Raw genomic sequence first — 14,761 nt, forward strand, 5'->3', positions numbered from 1 at the left:
TCTTCCTCTCGCCCCAGCAGTAATCGACCGAGTCAATCAGCGATATTGCTAATTTAAGGGAAATTTAAGGGGCCATGACTCTGACTCCGGTTACCGTAACCATCTAACCTCTACTGTATGTCTTAGATTACGACTTGATGTCTTTAAGGTTGCAGGTAGATTGAGTTCTTGAGTGTTTGAACCGTTGTAGAAAGAACCTGTAAATGTCCTAAATTTATCATTTTTGAATTGTAGTTTTTGATAATAATTCTCTGTTAGCAAGATAAAGCTGCAATTCTACATTTTACCTTCTGCAATTCTGGCAAGATAATAATTCTCTCGTAATTGTAGTAGCTGAAGTATTATGCATCGATGGGGCAATTAATTGTCTAGCGGCTTACCAAATTTTTATTTTATTGGAGATGCAAATTAGTTTGTCCTAGGTAATTAACTTCTACTCAAACAGGAACAGTGAGATAAACAAGAAGTAAACTGGAGCAATGAGATTAGGATTGGAGATAAAAGCCACCTGATTGGCTTCCCTACATACATGAGAGATTGCAACATATGGGAAGCAAGTAACAGGAATCTATAAATAAGAGGATTAACAAAAGAGTTCTGATGCTCAATCTGTCATGAGGCACATACCGAATGATCACATGGTAGTTCTCCACTCTTAAACAGGCGACGTATTTCGAGACACTGGGCATTCATCTCAAAGCAAATTGAGTGGATTTGCAACCAGCATAAGCTCACTCTTCTGTTGGCTTAGAAAACCAACTTTCATGCTTTTAGTTTATGGCCTAACGTCTTTACCAAGCCCTTTTAACGATGGAGTTTGGAGCGCTTTCAGATCCATGGGGTGGGCGGATCGTTCTATTGCTGTAGCACAATTTACACCCGCTCATGGGCTCCATAGGAATCTACTAGAGTGATCTGCTATGAAGAAGGCCACCGAGTCAGCTACACTATTTGCCTTTTAATACATATGGATGGCCTGAAAGAAGTCACAACCCTCCGCAATCCATCTGAAGGGAACGACGAAACAAACAAAAACTCTCTATTCACGTACGGTGAATGCTTCTTTCTGTACGTGTGTCAGAGTTTATAACATGGATTCTATCTATGCATATCTGTCGGTTCTCCATCGGGTTAACCCTTGCACCCATCCAAGACCCTGTAGTTTGCTGGGAGCCACTTCATGCACGTGTGATGGATCCAGCAATTTCAGACGAAAATTCAAATATGATCAACATCAGTGGCATTAATATTCAATATGTTCTATCGTAAATTGTAACTCTCTTCTGGATGCATGCATGCTTCCCATCCGTCAGCCTCCAGGTTGCTCGGTTTCACCTCTTTTTCCCCCGAAATAACACCCTCGACGTGCCTTTTTGATTCCATGCTTGAACACCACCTCCATCCGCCTAAAATCTAGTAACAACTGTTGAGACCCTAGCTTGAGTAACTTTAACATCTTGAGGACTCGCCACAATATCAGACTTGGAGACGTTCTAACGTGACCAACTCGGTTGACGTACAACTACTTCCCTCATGCAACACTCATCGCTTGAATGATCGAGGAGTTATGGATTGTCGGGCTACAGAAGTGTCTGACTATCCAGGTTAGGCACGTCCTTCAAGAGGCGAACCAAGCTGCTGATTAGGTCGCCTCTTTCGCTGCTCAGCATTTCAGAGAGTTTAGACCTAGCAGTCTTTAGTTTCTTTTGCTTTCTGTAGTCTTCTTGATAGTGATATAGCTGGCTGTGCTCATGTAAGAGCAGTTAGCCCTGAAAGAAGTTCATGGTGCATAGATAATTATTGACAAAAAAAGTTATTGATGGATGATTAGGATCCCATTAATCAATATTACTTTTATTATATCGCATGCAATGGGATCTGACTTTGTGCTATATGTCTTATACTTTTTTTTTCTAGAAAAAGGGAGTGAAGAAAGCACTTGATTAATATAGGTGAGCTAGATTACTTCTCCTGGTGGTTGTAACAAAGTATTGGATTGGCATTTTTCTAAGACAAAAAATCAAAAATCTATTTCTAATCTATCATTCATATACTACATCTCTGCATGAGATGCAATAGCTAGGAAAGTGATAATTCACATGCACTAAGTTGGTAACAAGTGAACGATGGATCAGCGGCACTACTTGCATGCTTTACAAGAATTGTTTGAATACAACACACACACACACACACACACACACACACACACACACACACACACACACATATATATATATATATATAAAAGAGGGAGTATTAATTGGGGGTTGAGATGGTGAGTTAATGTGAGATTGTAAAAAAACATAAAATACCCTTAAGAGTTATAAAAAGTAAAGATATTTGTTGTCCAATAAAAAATGGGTAGATTGATAACCTACCATAATAGAAAGTAGGTTATCAATCCATATATATATATATATATATATATATGTGTGTGTGTGTGTGTGTGTGTGTGTGTGTATGTATGTATGTATGTATGTATGTATGTCTATATATATGTATGTATGTATGTATATCTATATATATGTATGTATGTATATATATATGTATATATGTATATATATATACCGATGAGAGAGAAAGAGTATTAATTGGGGGATTGAGAGGGTGAGCTAATGTGGAATTATAAAAAGACATAAAATACCCTTATGAGTTATAAAAAGTAAGGATATTTTTTATTCAGTGAAAAATGGGTAGATTGATAACCTACCACAACAGCGAGTAGGTTATCAATCCTCATATATATATATATATATATATATATATATATATATATATATATATATATATATATATATATATATATATATATATGTTTAATCTTTAATATTGGTCGAAAGCAATAACTGCGCCAATGACACATATATAATACACATGATGTATGATGTATGGTGGTAGATTCTCTCCAAGTAGATCCATATAATACGTACAAATATTTTTTGCCTTCTGTAATACATGATTTCTCAGCAACTATGGCTTAATCTGGCATGAAAATGAAGCATGTCGGCCAGCGTTAAGTGTATATTTACAGCACAGCCATAGTTAGTCTCTGAGGAATGGTGCCCACTAACTATATGTAGGTGGTGGAATATGATATCTGACATTGAGACCCTGGTAATAGTATGACAAATTCAGTGCTCTGGGTGGCAAGCTAATTCTGACGCTGAACAGTTGTTACATCATTCAGAAACACTGGTTATATAACATAGCTTGCATGGGCTTGGATTCAGGAAATTAAACTGAATTAACTTGAATAAACTAGCCAAACTTAACATAATTCAAATACTTGCAGGTTTATGGATTCTCAGAGTCAGAGCCAAGTACAATTGTTACCCAAATTAAAGTCCTAAACTTAATTTGGCATAATATATAATGGATACAAATAACAAATCCATAAAAGAGATTCATCACTTACATCAATACAGATAATTCTGCACAAGCTAAGCCTAAGATTGTCGGTATTAGTCTAAAATGGTACATGTGATATATCTTTTTTTTTTACATTATTTAATTACTTTTGAAATATAATATAATAATATAATAAATTATAAGAAATAAAAGGCTTCAATAAATAAATTTTTTTAAAGATTAAATAATAAATTTTAATGATAGTGGAGTAAAAACTTACGTAATTAAAGCTTCAATAATTAATTTTGATAATAAATAGATTTTTATCTCGTCATAAATAAAAAAACTCTGATACCTAAATTTTTATTAGATATTAAGTAATAAATATTAATGATTAGTTGAAAAATGCTAGCGTAATTAATATCAGCATTTATCAAAAGCTCTGCGAAAACGCGGGATTCTTAGCGTAATTAATATTTCAGCCACCCAGATACCAAGAGAAACTGTTTCGTACGGACGGTTACGTTACTCTTGCCGTCAACGAACGTTACCGCTCCTATCGCATTCGAAGCCATAAATGTGGATATCAAAGCCTAGATACCATCACCATCCATGTAAGCTAACCGCCAATCCCATCTCGTTACACCGGGTGACCGACGGAGCGCAATCAAGCAAATCCAGGCGAGTGCACAGACTCGCTCGTGAGGGAGGTGACGGAATCTAGAGAGAGGAGAGGCTGCAGGGCGTCGCCACGTCATCCACGGTGTCGACCTCTTTCCCCCCTTTAGAGGGATATATAAGGAAACCTCAGGAAAAAGAAGACCCACCTTTCTTTCCTTGTATTCTACTCTTCTCTTCAAGTGAGGGGATTGGAGAGCGAGAGAGAGAGAGAGAGAGGGAGGAAGCGATGGAGAGGACCACGCCGGTGAGGAAGTCGCACACCTCGACGGCGGATCTATTGACGTGGACGGAGGCGCCGCCGGTGGCTCCGCCGACGGCGGACTGGGGATCGCGCCGGCCGCACCAGGTAGGGCCGCCTCCGGCGGGAAATGCTGTGGTTTTTCCTTGAGTTGTGCCTTTTCACCGGCAGCTGACGGCAAGTTTTTCCGGTGGGCCCTTGCAGCCCTCGGGAGGGATCAGCAAGGTGCTGTTCGGAGGGCAGATGACAGAGGAGGAGGCCGAGAGCGTGCTCAAGAGGTGAGATCTGGTTAATTTCAGGCTTCGGTTTCGGATTCTTTTAGTTTTGGGATCGTAATGTTCTTTGATTCTGACTACTAGAATGTTCTCTTCTGAGAAGCGCTCTGTTTTTAGTCTCCTCGTGATTCGAGGGCGGTGATTTCATGTAGCTAGGATTTTCTTAAAAAAAATATTTTTTAAGAAATGTGCTACCGATGAATCAAAAAAAAAAAAAAACTTCTTTTGTGTATCTGAAGTGCTTTTGTGCTGATTTTTCTTCTTTTTTTTTTTTGGAGAGAAAAAATTAACAGGATTTTCTTATGTTTTTATTTATTATGTCGGATCACTTCTTGTTTTTTAGGGGACATGTTATTAGGCCAAAGTCCTGAGCAACAAAACATTCTTATCAATCTGATTCTGAGATCTGCATTATAGTAAGAGTTCAATTGAATACTTTATAGAGTATATTCAAGTAGAGCTAGAAATTATGTTTTAACCGACTTTAAATAAATGATTGCGGCTGGATAACATAAAAGAGATATTGTAGTTTAAGATGTATTGTAGACATATGGATATGATCTCAAAAACGTATGGTTTTCAGCAATCCAATTAAACATGACTTTTCTTGACTGCAAACATGTGCTTAAGAACAAGAGCTTTCCCTGTTTCCGCACCTACAATTCTAGTAATTTAAGATATCAAGCAAATGATGAGACAATGAAGTAAGCATATTAATTCTCGAAAAATTAATTATACAGTGTTTCACCAAGAATATCATTGTCAAATTTGTTCAAGGAATCAAGTTTATAGAAATAGTAAAAGAAAAAAGAAATCAGATAAGCTCATGAACGAGGTATATATATATATATATATATATATATATATATATATATATATATATATATATATATATATATATATATATATATATATATATAATTACAAAACAAAGTTAGTCTTGACAATTACAATAAAGATTTATCCACAAATAACAAGGACGAAGAGAAAGAGTTGTGATAATAGCATAGATTTATGATGGATGGAGAATGGGTTATAAGTATGTTTGCTTGAACATGGCTGAAGAATATTGAACCAAAACACTTGCAAACTGGATCAGGATGGATTCAGAATTTGTATAAGGACCCAAAAAGGAAAATCAAGGTGCCTAGGATGATTTGTAGATGACCACAATAATCATGCTTTGATTGGATTGAGAAGAATTTGCAGTCCAAGATTTCTATTATTGATATTTTAAGGGTGACGGTGGTCATGAGTGATTATTGTTGGGATGGAAGATAAGAGACTGTGCAGGACAAAGAGAAAAATGGTCATACCAGAAGGACTAGCTTCGTGGATGAGATCAACTCTGCATTATTTTACCTACATAGTTCTCATGTCACTCTTTCTTCTTAGTATTACAATTTACAATGTGTTCACCTTGATATACTCAATTTATACCCTCAACTTAAGAGTGTACTTATAACTCTGAATGTGCATCATCATTCCCACATTCCTCTATTTATTTCAAAATGCCTGAATCTAGTCCCATCTATGTAAAGTAGGGGATGCATGGTAACAAGTCCAGTCCACTTCACTGGATGTTCAGCTTTCTATTTAACCACCAAAACTATATCAACGCCGATCCACCTTCTTAAAATTTCATTATAATTCCATTTGAACAGCATTTACCATTCTTTGGTTTCCTAGTAAAATATGTACTGTCTGAAAGAAACCATTAATCATCCTGCTTTATGTGTGTGTGTGTGTGTAAATGAAAGAAGAGACTGCTAAGCCTCACTATAAATTGGTTATCAATATATGTATAGAACATATGAAGAGGGCTTAAGGCCATTCCTTTGTACAGTGCATCTCGATTGATGAACACGTACTCTGAGCTAAATACTTCTCGCTCCTGATATGTAGTTGGTTAACAAGAGTGCCTATATCTGTTGCATTCTGGCTGTTTTGATTTAAAGTTATAACCTTTGTGAAAACAATTACCACCTTGGTTTCCCTTGTAGCTTTGACAAGTGGTGCTGATAAGAGAAATTGGCTTAAATGCTAAAAAATTTAGAGAGTAGATTGTATACCAATAAACTTTGATTAATTTGATATATGTTTTGCTTGCTTTTGTACGCATATACATAAATTCGTCCATATGCACACATGCATTCATACACATGCACATGCATGCGTTTGTAACTATGTATGCACGTATGCATATATGTGCACATACATACATATTGCCTTAGCATGTTGTAACATTCTGTACTACCATTTCAGGAAACCTTGTTCAGGTCCAAAGTTAAAAGAAATGACTGGTAGTGGCATATTTGCTGCTGACAGTGAAGATGGTGAAGCAGAAGCTGGCAGTGCTTTCTCAACCCCTAATAGTCGAACCGGTTCACGAATTTATCAGGTCTCTCTTCCAGATTAACAAGGAAATTTTTTTCAAACAGATTGATTCACGAATATATTGCATTACAAAAACATGTATTTTATACCGGTGCTTGGAATCCAACTCTACATTATAGTGCCCATGTGGGCTTGTTTTTAGTCTCACATAGATTATGCACTAGACATATCTTGGGTACTTATACAGAGCCAAGGAATCCAAATAATACCACCTAGCTAGTCTTTTTAGATAAGATCCTTGGTTGTTACAATATCCATCCAAAAGTTAGATCAAACTGGTCCATGAGATTGCTTTATATATCTGAAGATTCTAACTAACTTCACAAAAATAGTATGCGTCCACACCCACATACACACACTCATTGAAGATGCTACTAATTTTACTTCATAGAAATAGCATGCACACGTGCTCTCCTACTAATTTTCCATCATAAAAATAGTGCATATGCTTTTATGCACACATGGAGAAAACAGTGCACACCTGCCCGCACGCACACATGCATACACACTGGAATGGAAGTTGAACTGTTTAAACATCATCATTAGCTGCACTATGCATTGCATATTTTCTTTGAGTAAATCCCTTTGCGAAGATAAAAGCAGATTTATTTTAAATTTAAATGTTATAAATCATTGCTTACTAATGACGTATTTGCTTCATCTGGGATCCTGGTTTCATTTTAATTGCATATAAATATCTAATGCTACTTTACTGTGAGACTGAGAGAATTTGTTCATGTATCAGCAAATGGTTAGTGCAATTAGCCAGATCTCATTCAGTGCTGATGAGAGTGTTACTCCCAAGAAGCCAACCTCGATAGCAGAGGTGGCAAAGCAGCGAGAGCTAAGTGGAACTCTGCAGAGTGAATCAGAAGCTAAGATGAAGAAACAATTATCTGATGCTAAGTGCAAGGAACTTAGTGGGCATGACATCTTTGCTCCTCTGCCTGAAATTTCACCCAAGCCACTTGCAGCACAGGATTTGGAGATGAAGGGCAAAGACATTAGAGAATCCACTCCAAGGAACTCACACCCCTCCACAGTCTCCAATGTGAGTGAGATGATGCACAAACTTTGCAATTTCTTTTCTGTAAATATTTCTTTTCCTTTCATAAAATTGTTTGTTATTGTTACGTGGCTTTCACGTGGAAACTAGATTCATCATTTCATTACACATTATTGTTCCTCTTTTAGAACCAAAACAGTGTTACTAATATCTTCTCCAGCATAATTTTGATAGGTTTTGGGTAATATCTTGATTTTGAAAATACTTGCCAGGATATTCCCAATTATCTCAGCTATTTCCCATGAATATGTTTGAGAAAATGTGTCAGTTCTGTTTCCTGAACATTGTTTGACACATAGGAATCCCTCAAAGGACATGAGAAGTCCCTCATAAATGATTTGGGACTGGGATGTGTTCATTGTGTTTCACATGTTATTTAAAGGGTTTCTCCATTCTCTGATTATGAGCATTTTCTAATTTTTGTTTATATAATATATGGAAAGACCCTTCTCTTCAATAGGTTGCTTTTGGTTTTCTTTGTTGAATAAACTGCAGGTGGAGTCATATTGGATCACAACCACCTCTTGAACTTTGGTCCTGTAAAAAAAATGGTGGAATTGCTTTATTTGACTTATTGAATATATTAAGCCTTTGAATTAATAGTTTGCAAAGTGTAAAATTTACTCAAATACCCAGGGTAGGTCTTTCAGTGGACCCCTGGCAAATATGCACCAAGTACCAACCTTTCAGTGTACATGGCTGATCAAACTTGTGTGCGTGCGTGCTGACACACATACATGCAGACTGGAAGAGGGTTTTATGTTCACTGCTTAATTCAAAGATGAGGATTTTTTAAATGAAATCCAAAACTTTGGATATGATCTGCAAGGTTTCAAATGCTTATAAACAATATTTTCCCATGCATCAGATTGTCCCAAATTAGTAGTTTTAATAGCAAGATACAATGTTTTGATCCTTAAATGACCTGATGCATAGACACGGTTCTCTAAAACATATGATCATTTTGCGAGTCTCATCTCTTAAACTGGCAATGGGTGTCAAATCCTTTCTATCCACCCAAAAATATATTAAATATACATAATGCATTTATTTATTTTGTGGCACTTCATTTTCGATTTTTTTTTCCATCTTTTTGCCAAAAATCTATACTTCCTTCTCGATCAATCGTGTGTATTTCTCTATGCAATGTTATTTCTGATTGTTGTCTTCTACATACAGTTGTATGCTAAAATAATATATTTTCACTAGCTTATTTGTTAAGATGCTTTTGATAGGATATCCAACATAAATTCCATTTATGAAATGCAACTTTGAGACACCAATTTTTATGTATTCATTTCACTCTTAAACCGTACACATACATGTTCATGCATTTTCTCTCCTGGCATTGTATCTAGATCCATATGAGTGGGCACGTAATATGTGCTCGCATCTTGGATATCTAACTTGCTTATTGTTTTCCTTCATCCTGTTAGTCTGCAGGGAATCCTAGCAGTTTCTTGTTTGGTGAGGAGCCTGTGCTCAAAACAGCCAAAAAGATTTACACTCAGAAGGTGGCAGAACTGACAGGCAATGACATTTTCGTGGGAGATGCACCACCAGGATCTGTCGAAAAACCACTGAGCGTGGCAAAGATGAAGGAGATGAGTGGCAGTAATATCTTTGCAGATGAAAAGACCACATCTCGAGATTACTTCGGTGGCGTCCGCAAGCCTCCTGGTGGTGAAAGCAGCATCACACTGGTTTGACTTATCTAACAAGTCAAATTACTGTGCTGGCTTTCTGCTTCTAGTGGAAAGAGTGTTTGTATGGACTGGTGAAGTAGTGGTTTCTGCATCTGCTTGATGGCATGCATGTTTGATCTTACCCTGATTTGATGAGATGTGGCAGTGATAATCTAATTTAACATTTCAAATTGCAGAGTGGTTGCGAAGAATCTAATGCAACAACCAATCTAAGGAGCAATTTCTGCTTCATTTTACAATGTATCATGTGTGAAAATTTTTCTAGCTGAATCGGTATTGGTCACTCGAATCCAACCATGCATCATGATGATACAAGGGGAAATGGGGTTGTTTCTGAGAATTAGAACATGACGGTTCTTCTCAAATTTCCAGATATGCACGAGTTTGCTGCATTGTTGAAGCCATCATCACCCACCTATGGATGTGCTGCGATGGCGGGTTGCATATTCTAGTCGAGAATGTCCATTATAGATGCTTGAGCAGGATTATCCATGTTCTACATTTTCTGCCTCAATTCGGTAAAATGAGTTCTGCGTCATTACCAGAATTCTCATGGTCTACTGATGCTAACAGTCCATGGAAGTTCCATGAGCATTATTGGATAATGCCATTGAAAACAAGGTATTACGGGCTAGTTTCATTGTCCTGGAAAGAGACTCGGCCATTGTCATCAGTTGGATCCGGAGGATCCTAGGGGCAATGCTTGCATCTATCTTTTGCTGCGAGACATCTGGGCTATGGTGAGGGATGGCGGGACCTTTCAAGCTAAGCATGTGTTTCGTGAAGCTAATGAGGCTGCGGATTGGGTGGCTGCTTATGTAGTCAGCTATTTCGGTAACATCCTATGAGCTGGTGATGGAAAATTGCCATGGGCACTCCGAGGCATTCTGTTTTTCGATTTTATTGGGTGCATCCATACTCGTTTGGTATGATCCATCCGTCTTAGCGCAAAAAAAATAAAATAAAATAATAATAATAATAATAATAATAAAATAAGCAAGGCTATGCAATGCAGTACATTTTCATCTAACGTGACCAAGGGGGTTGGTGTGGTGGTTCACAGCATTGGGCTATTCAGTGGGAGCCATATCAGCACCATGTTGGATGGTGAATGGAGTGGCATGAGGTGGTGCTGCCATGACAGAGAGAAGTAACATGCACATCTGTGGCTACGGATTCATCACACAGAAGTTTTCAAATGATCTGTGGCACCGGTCTTATAATGATCTTGGAAGAAGAATTATTATCATCCTGATTAAGATAAAAAGACTCCATGTAGCTTACAGTACATGTTTCAGTGAGCAGGAGCACAAGGCTTTCCTGGATTTGCTTTGCGTCTGCAAAACATTTGCATAGCGAACCAATCGTTGGGCGATATGTTGAATTGGGTCATCAGTTTGCCAGGGCCCTAGTGTGGATCTAGTTTGACAATAGTGGCCTAGCTGTAGTTAAGGCTATGAACGGGTTAGATTCTGGCCTGATCCATGATATATCTACATCCGAACTTGATAAGAAAATTGACTTCGGATTCGGTTTGGATCTATCAAAATAAGTAAGTTCCGGACTCTTATCCAAACTTGATTCATAGTTGGACTTGAGTTTGGATACAGTTTTTCCTGAGATTCAATTAAGCACACGAGTTTGGTGGGATAACTAGCAAAGGGTTAACAACTTTCAAAATTACGATAACTCTTAACACAATAGTGTGTGGCAGATTGTAACATGAAAGGAGCACGACATGGGAAGAGAATAATGGGGTTTGAAAAAAATTTAATCCCTTTTGGAACAGATTTAAATTTTTATTTATATTTAATTTGATCATAATCAAAATCTAAATATCGGTTGGGATTTTGGAACTAAAATAGCGATAGGTGAGAGTTATGGATAGCATGCATGATAAAAAAAAAAGAAGTGTAAATCCAAATATGAAGAAAAGGAAATAACAAAAATCATGTAGCCAATTTTTTTTATTTTTATTTTTATATATACTACATACATAGTTTTTCAGTATTCCAATTTTCCAGTTTTCAGATTTGAGCATAGCTAAATTTGAGTTTAATCTGATAAGATCTTATATATAGAATCCAAATATGATCTAGTAAGATTATTAAAAATTTAATTTAGATCCATACCCAATTATTACAATAATCAGGTCAGATTATTAAGTTTTCGAGCATCAGTTACACTCATAGCTGCAGTTCTTGCAAGCTGAAGGTAACAAACTTACAAACATTATAGATGATGGCATTTTTTGGTAGATCAAATCCATGCTCTTATATGTCTCTAGACAAGCTATCATTTTACTTTCTTTCACTCTTCTGATTATAATCTATTTGCTTTTGGAGCAACCTTCTTGAAGAATAAATTTATGCATTAATTCCTTTGATCATCTCCTCACTGCAAAGTTGTGACCTGATAATTATTAATTGAATTATATCACAATAGCAGCATCACACATAGTATTCATAGTTGCTTGCAAATATATCTTTAGGGCATATCAAAATGTCTTGCTGATTAAAATAGAAATGTTTGGGCGCTCTTGCAAGAATGAAGTACCTTTTGGTAAGTTAGCTGATGAAAAATTTTGATGGACAGAACCTATTAATGAAGAATTGATATTTGTAGCGAGACATGGAACTTAGACGTTATGGATCTTTTGAGGTCCTGAGAGTTCAGAAAATGAAGTCACAACTCGTCGAGCGTATATCTAATCAATCTCATCTTTCAGGCATTCACGAAACCAATCACTTGTTTTTTGTCGGAGAAAAGCCTCTTCACTTGTTGATTCATGTCTCGAGCTCTGAATCTGCTAAGCTACACAGGAACAAACAATAGAGAAACACGCTTTCCTTGAAATGAAGTAGTATATGAAAAGATACTATATAGTTCTCTCGCAACAACGCATGTCATTCTTGCTTCTTGAGATTAAAGAAGAGAGTTATACTTGCCTCACTTTTTTCCCCCAAAATTTATTGAGGAAAATCTTGAAGCAAAAATTGCATAAACTGATCTAGACAAATGTGTACAATAAACGAGTGAAAAAGATAAATAAGCATCATCCTAAAATCAGATACGTACATTACTTTCATTGTAACATCATAAGACATGGCAAAATTGTTCCATTCTTATGTTAATTACAGCCTGCATGTGCATGGTCATAATACACAAATCAGTATATAAACATACATGCATTCCATAATCACGAATCCTATTAGAAGATTTTTTTAATAAATCAAATGTATCGATGACGATGAATTTGTTTGACTTTGCATGGTTATTTCTTAATATAAATGTTCATGCATATATGACCGATGAAAAAAAATCTCAATTAGAGATATTAAGTATGCAAACTTTGGGGCGGTGGTCTAAGCAAGCCGAACATGAAAAAGCTATATCAAGCTCAATCTCCAATTATTTTTATAATGAAGCCGATCTCAAATCATATTTAATCTCTAGTTGGCTATCTTTCTTGTTATTTGCAGTCACTGGGCTCCAATAAAAATATAAAATTTCAATTACATGAGTGATTTTTAATTAAATACCTCCATGAGCGATGGCAGGGAGAAAAGTACCTAGATGCTAGACTAAGCCCCCCTATTATCAAAAAATTATTCAAAAAGCCCCCCCCTCATTTGTTAATTGCGTTGCACCAATAGGGCGTTAGTTATTTTCAGTTACACCCGTAGGCCGACCATGCTGTCAACGTGTTTCGAAACCATTGGCTGCCCGGTCATTATAAACGTCACGCCGCTGCCCGTAAAGCCTGGGACGCGCGTGTCGCGATCGGGACCCACAAGGTGGAATCCTCCATGGACCACCGAACGGACCATCATTCGACCGTCTGATCATCCCAATCACAACCCCACCTGTCATCACCTGGGGTTGGACGGTGCGATCGGACGGCTATGAGAAATTACATCTATAATTCGCTTGTTCTTAATGGATGCCCTGATACTATCATGGTCACCCTCGGGAGTGAAGTTTAAGTCTATTTGATAAATTTAGTTCTGCCCCTCGATTGGTTGTTGGTTTACATTTTAGCCCCTGTTTACGGATTACAGGACGTCTAATTTCTAGTTTTGGATTCAAATTTCTATGTCCAGTCCCTGCATAAAATATGCTCAATTGTTGTCAAGATAGGTCTGATTGTCTTTCAAAAGTATCTTAACTGTGTAAAGGATTAAGCATAAAATGATTGATAGTTGAGCAAATAATTGGGTATCATTAGAGGTGTTAGCTGGTTCGCGCCAAGGTTTGATCATATTGACTTCTAAACTCAAAATATATCTGGGGACCCATACCGAATTAAAGTTTTATATATCCATCGGGCTAAAAAAAAAAATTCAAGTATTTAATAAATTATTTTGCTATACTTTTAGATTATTTTTTAAAATTATTTAATAATCCAAAATACGAACTATGAAATAAAAAAATATACATAATAATATAAAACTCCTACAGTAATCACTCTTAGTACAAATATTAAATTATAACAAATATACTATAAAAGATTAATCTATTAGTAATAATTGCTAACTACAAACATGCATTAAATATAGAAATTTAGAGGAACAAGATGAGTTATAATTTGATTACTATCTATTTGATTTTTCTTCTTCTGCAATTGCATACATATATATAATTATGTATGCACGCTAATTGATTTCAGATTGGGTTAGCGAGTTATCGACCACCTTTGATACCTTTAGGTGTTTTGTTTTCTTTTTAACTTTATTTATGTAATAACAATTGATTAATGGCTTTGGAGGTGGTCAATTGGGAGAAAACTCTAATAGTGGAATATGTATGGAATTTACTATTTATTTTACTCTTTTTTTTTTGTCTCTAATGAAATTTCTTTTTCTGTACGAGATTACTCCTAACCTGCCAAACTCTGTGGTAGGAGTACTATTTGGGTGCACTCAGAAAAAGCTTTGAGGTGTGTCGGCGCACATGAAAACATGGGCATTTTAAGATCAACGCTTGTTATGTATCACGCTGAATCCAGGAACGAGAGCAACAAATCGATTTGACAACAAATCTGGCAAGA

General features: G+C 36.5%; 1 protein-coding gene across 1 annotated transcript; it reads left to right on the plus strand.

Moving 5' to 3' along the window:
• The first annotated feature begins 4,179 nt into the window (after positions 1–4,179).
• LOC103701750 lies at positions 4,180–9,952 on the plus strand. Its single transcript, XM_039130028.1, has 5 exons — positions 4,180–4,375; positions 4,472–4,545; positions 6,808–6,943; positions 7,685–7,990; positions 9,442–9,952. The coding sequence occupies exons 1-5, from the start codon at positions 4,256–4,258 to the stop codon at positions 9,712–9,714; spliced, it is 909 nt and encodes a 302-aa protein (XP_038985956.1). The 5' UTR covers positions 4,180–4,255; the 3' UTR covers positions 9,715–9,952.
• Positions 9,953–14,761: the final 4,809 nt, after the last annotated feature.

This window comes from Phoenix dactylifera, chromosome 9 (assembly GCF_009389715.1).
Source record: "Phoenix dactylifera cultivar Barhee BC4 chromosome 9, palm_55x_up_171113_PBpolish2nd_filt_p, whole genome shotgun sequence".
NCBI lineage: Eukaryota > Viridiplantae > Streptophyta > Magnoliopsida > Arecales > Arecaceae > Phoenix > Phoenix dactylifera.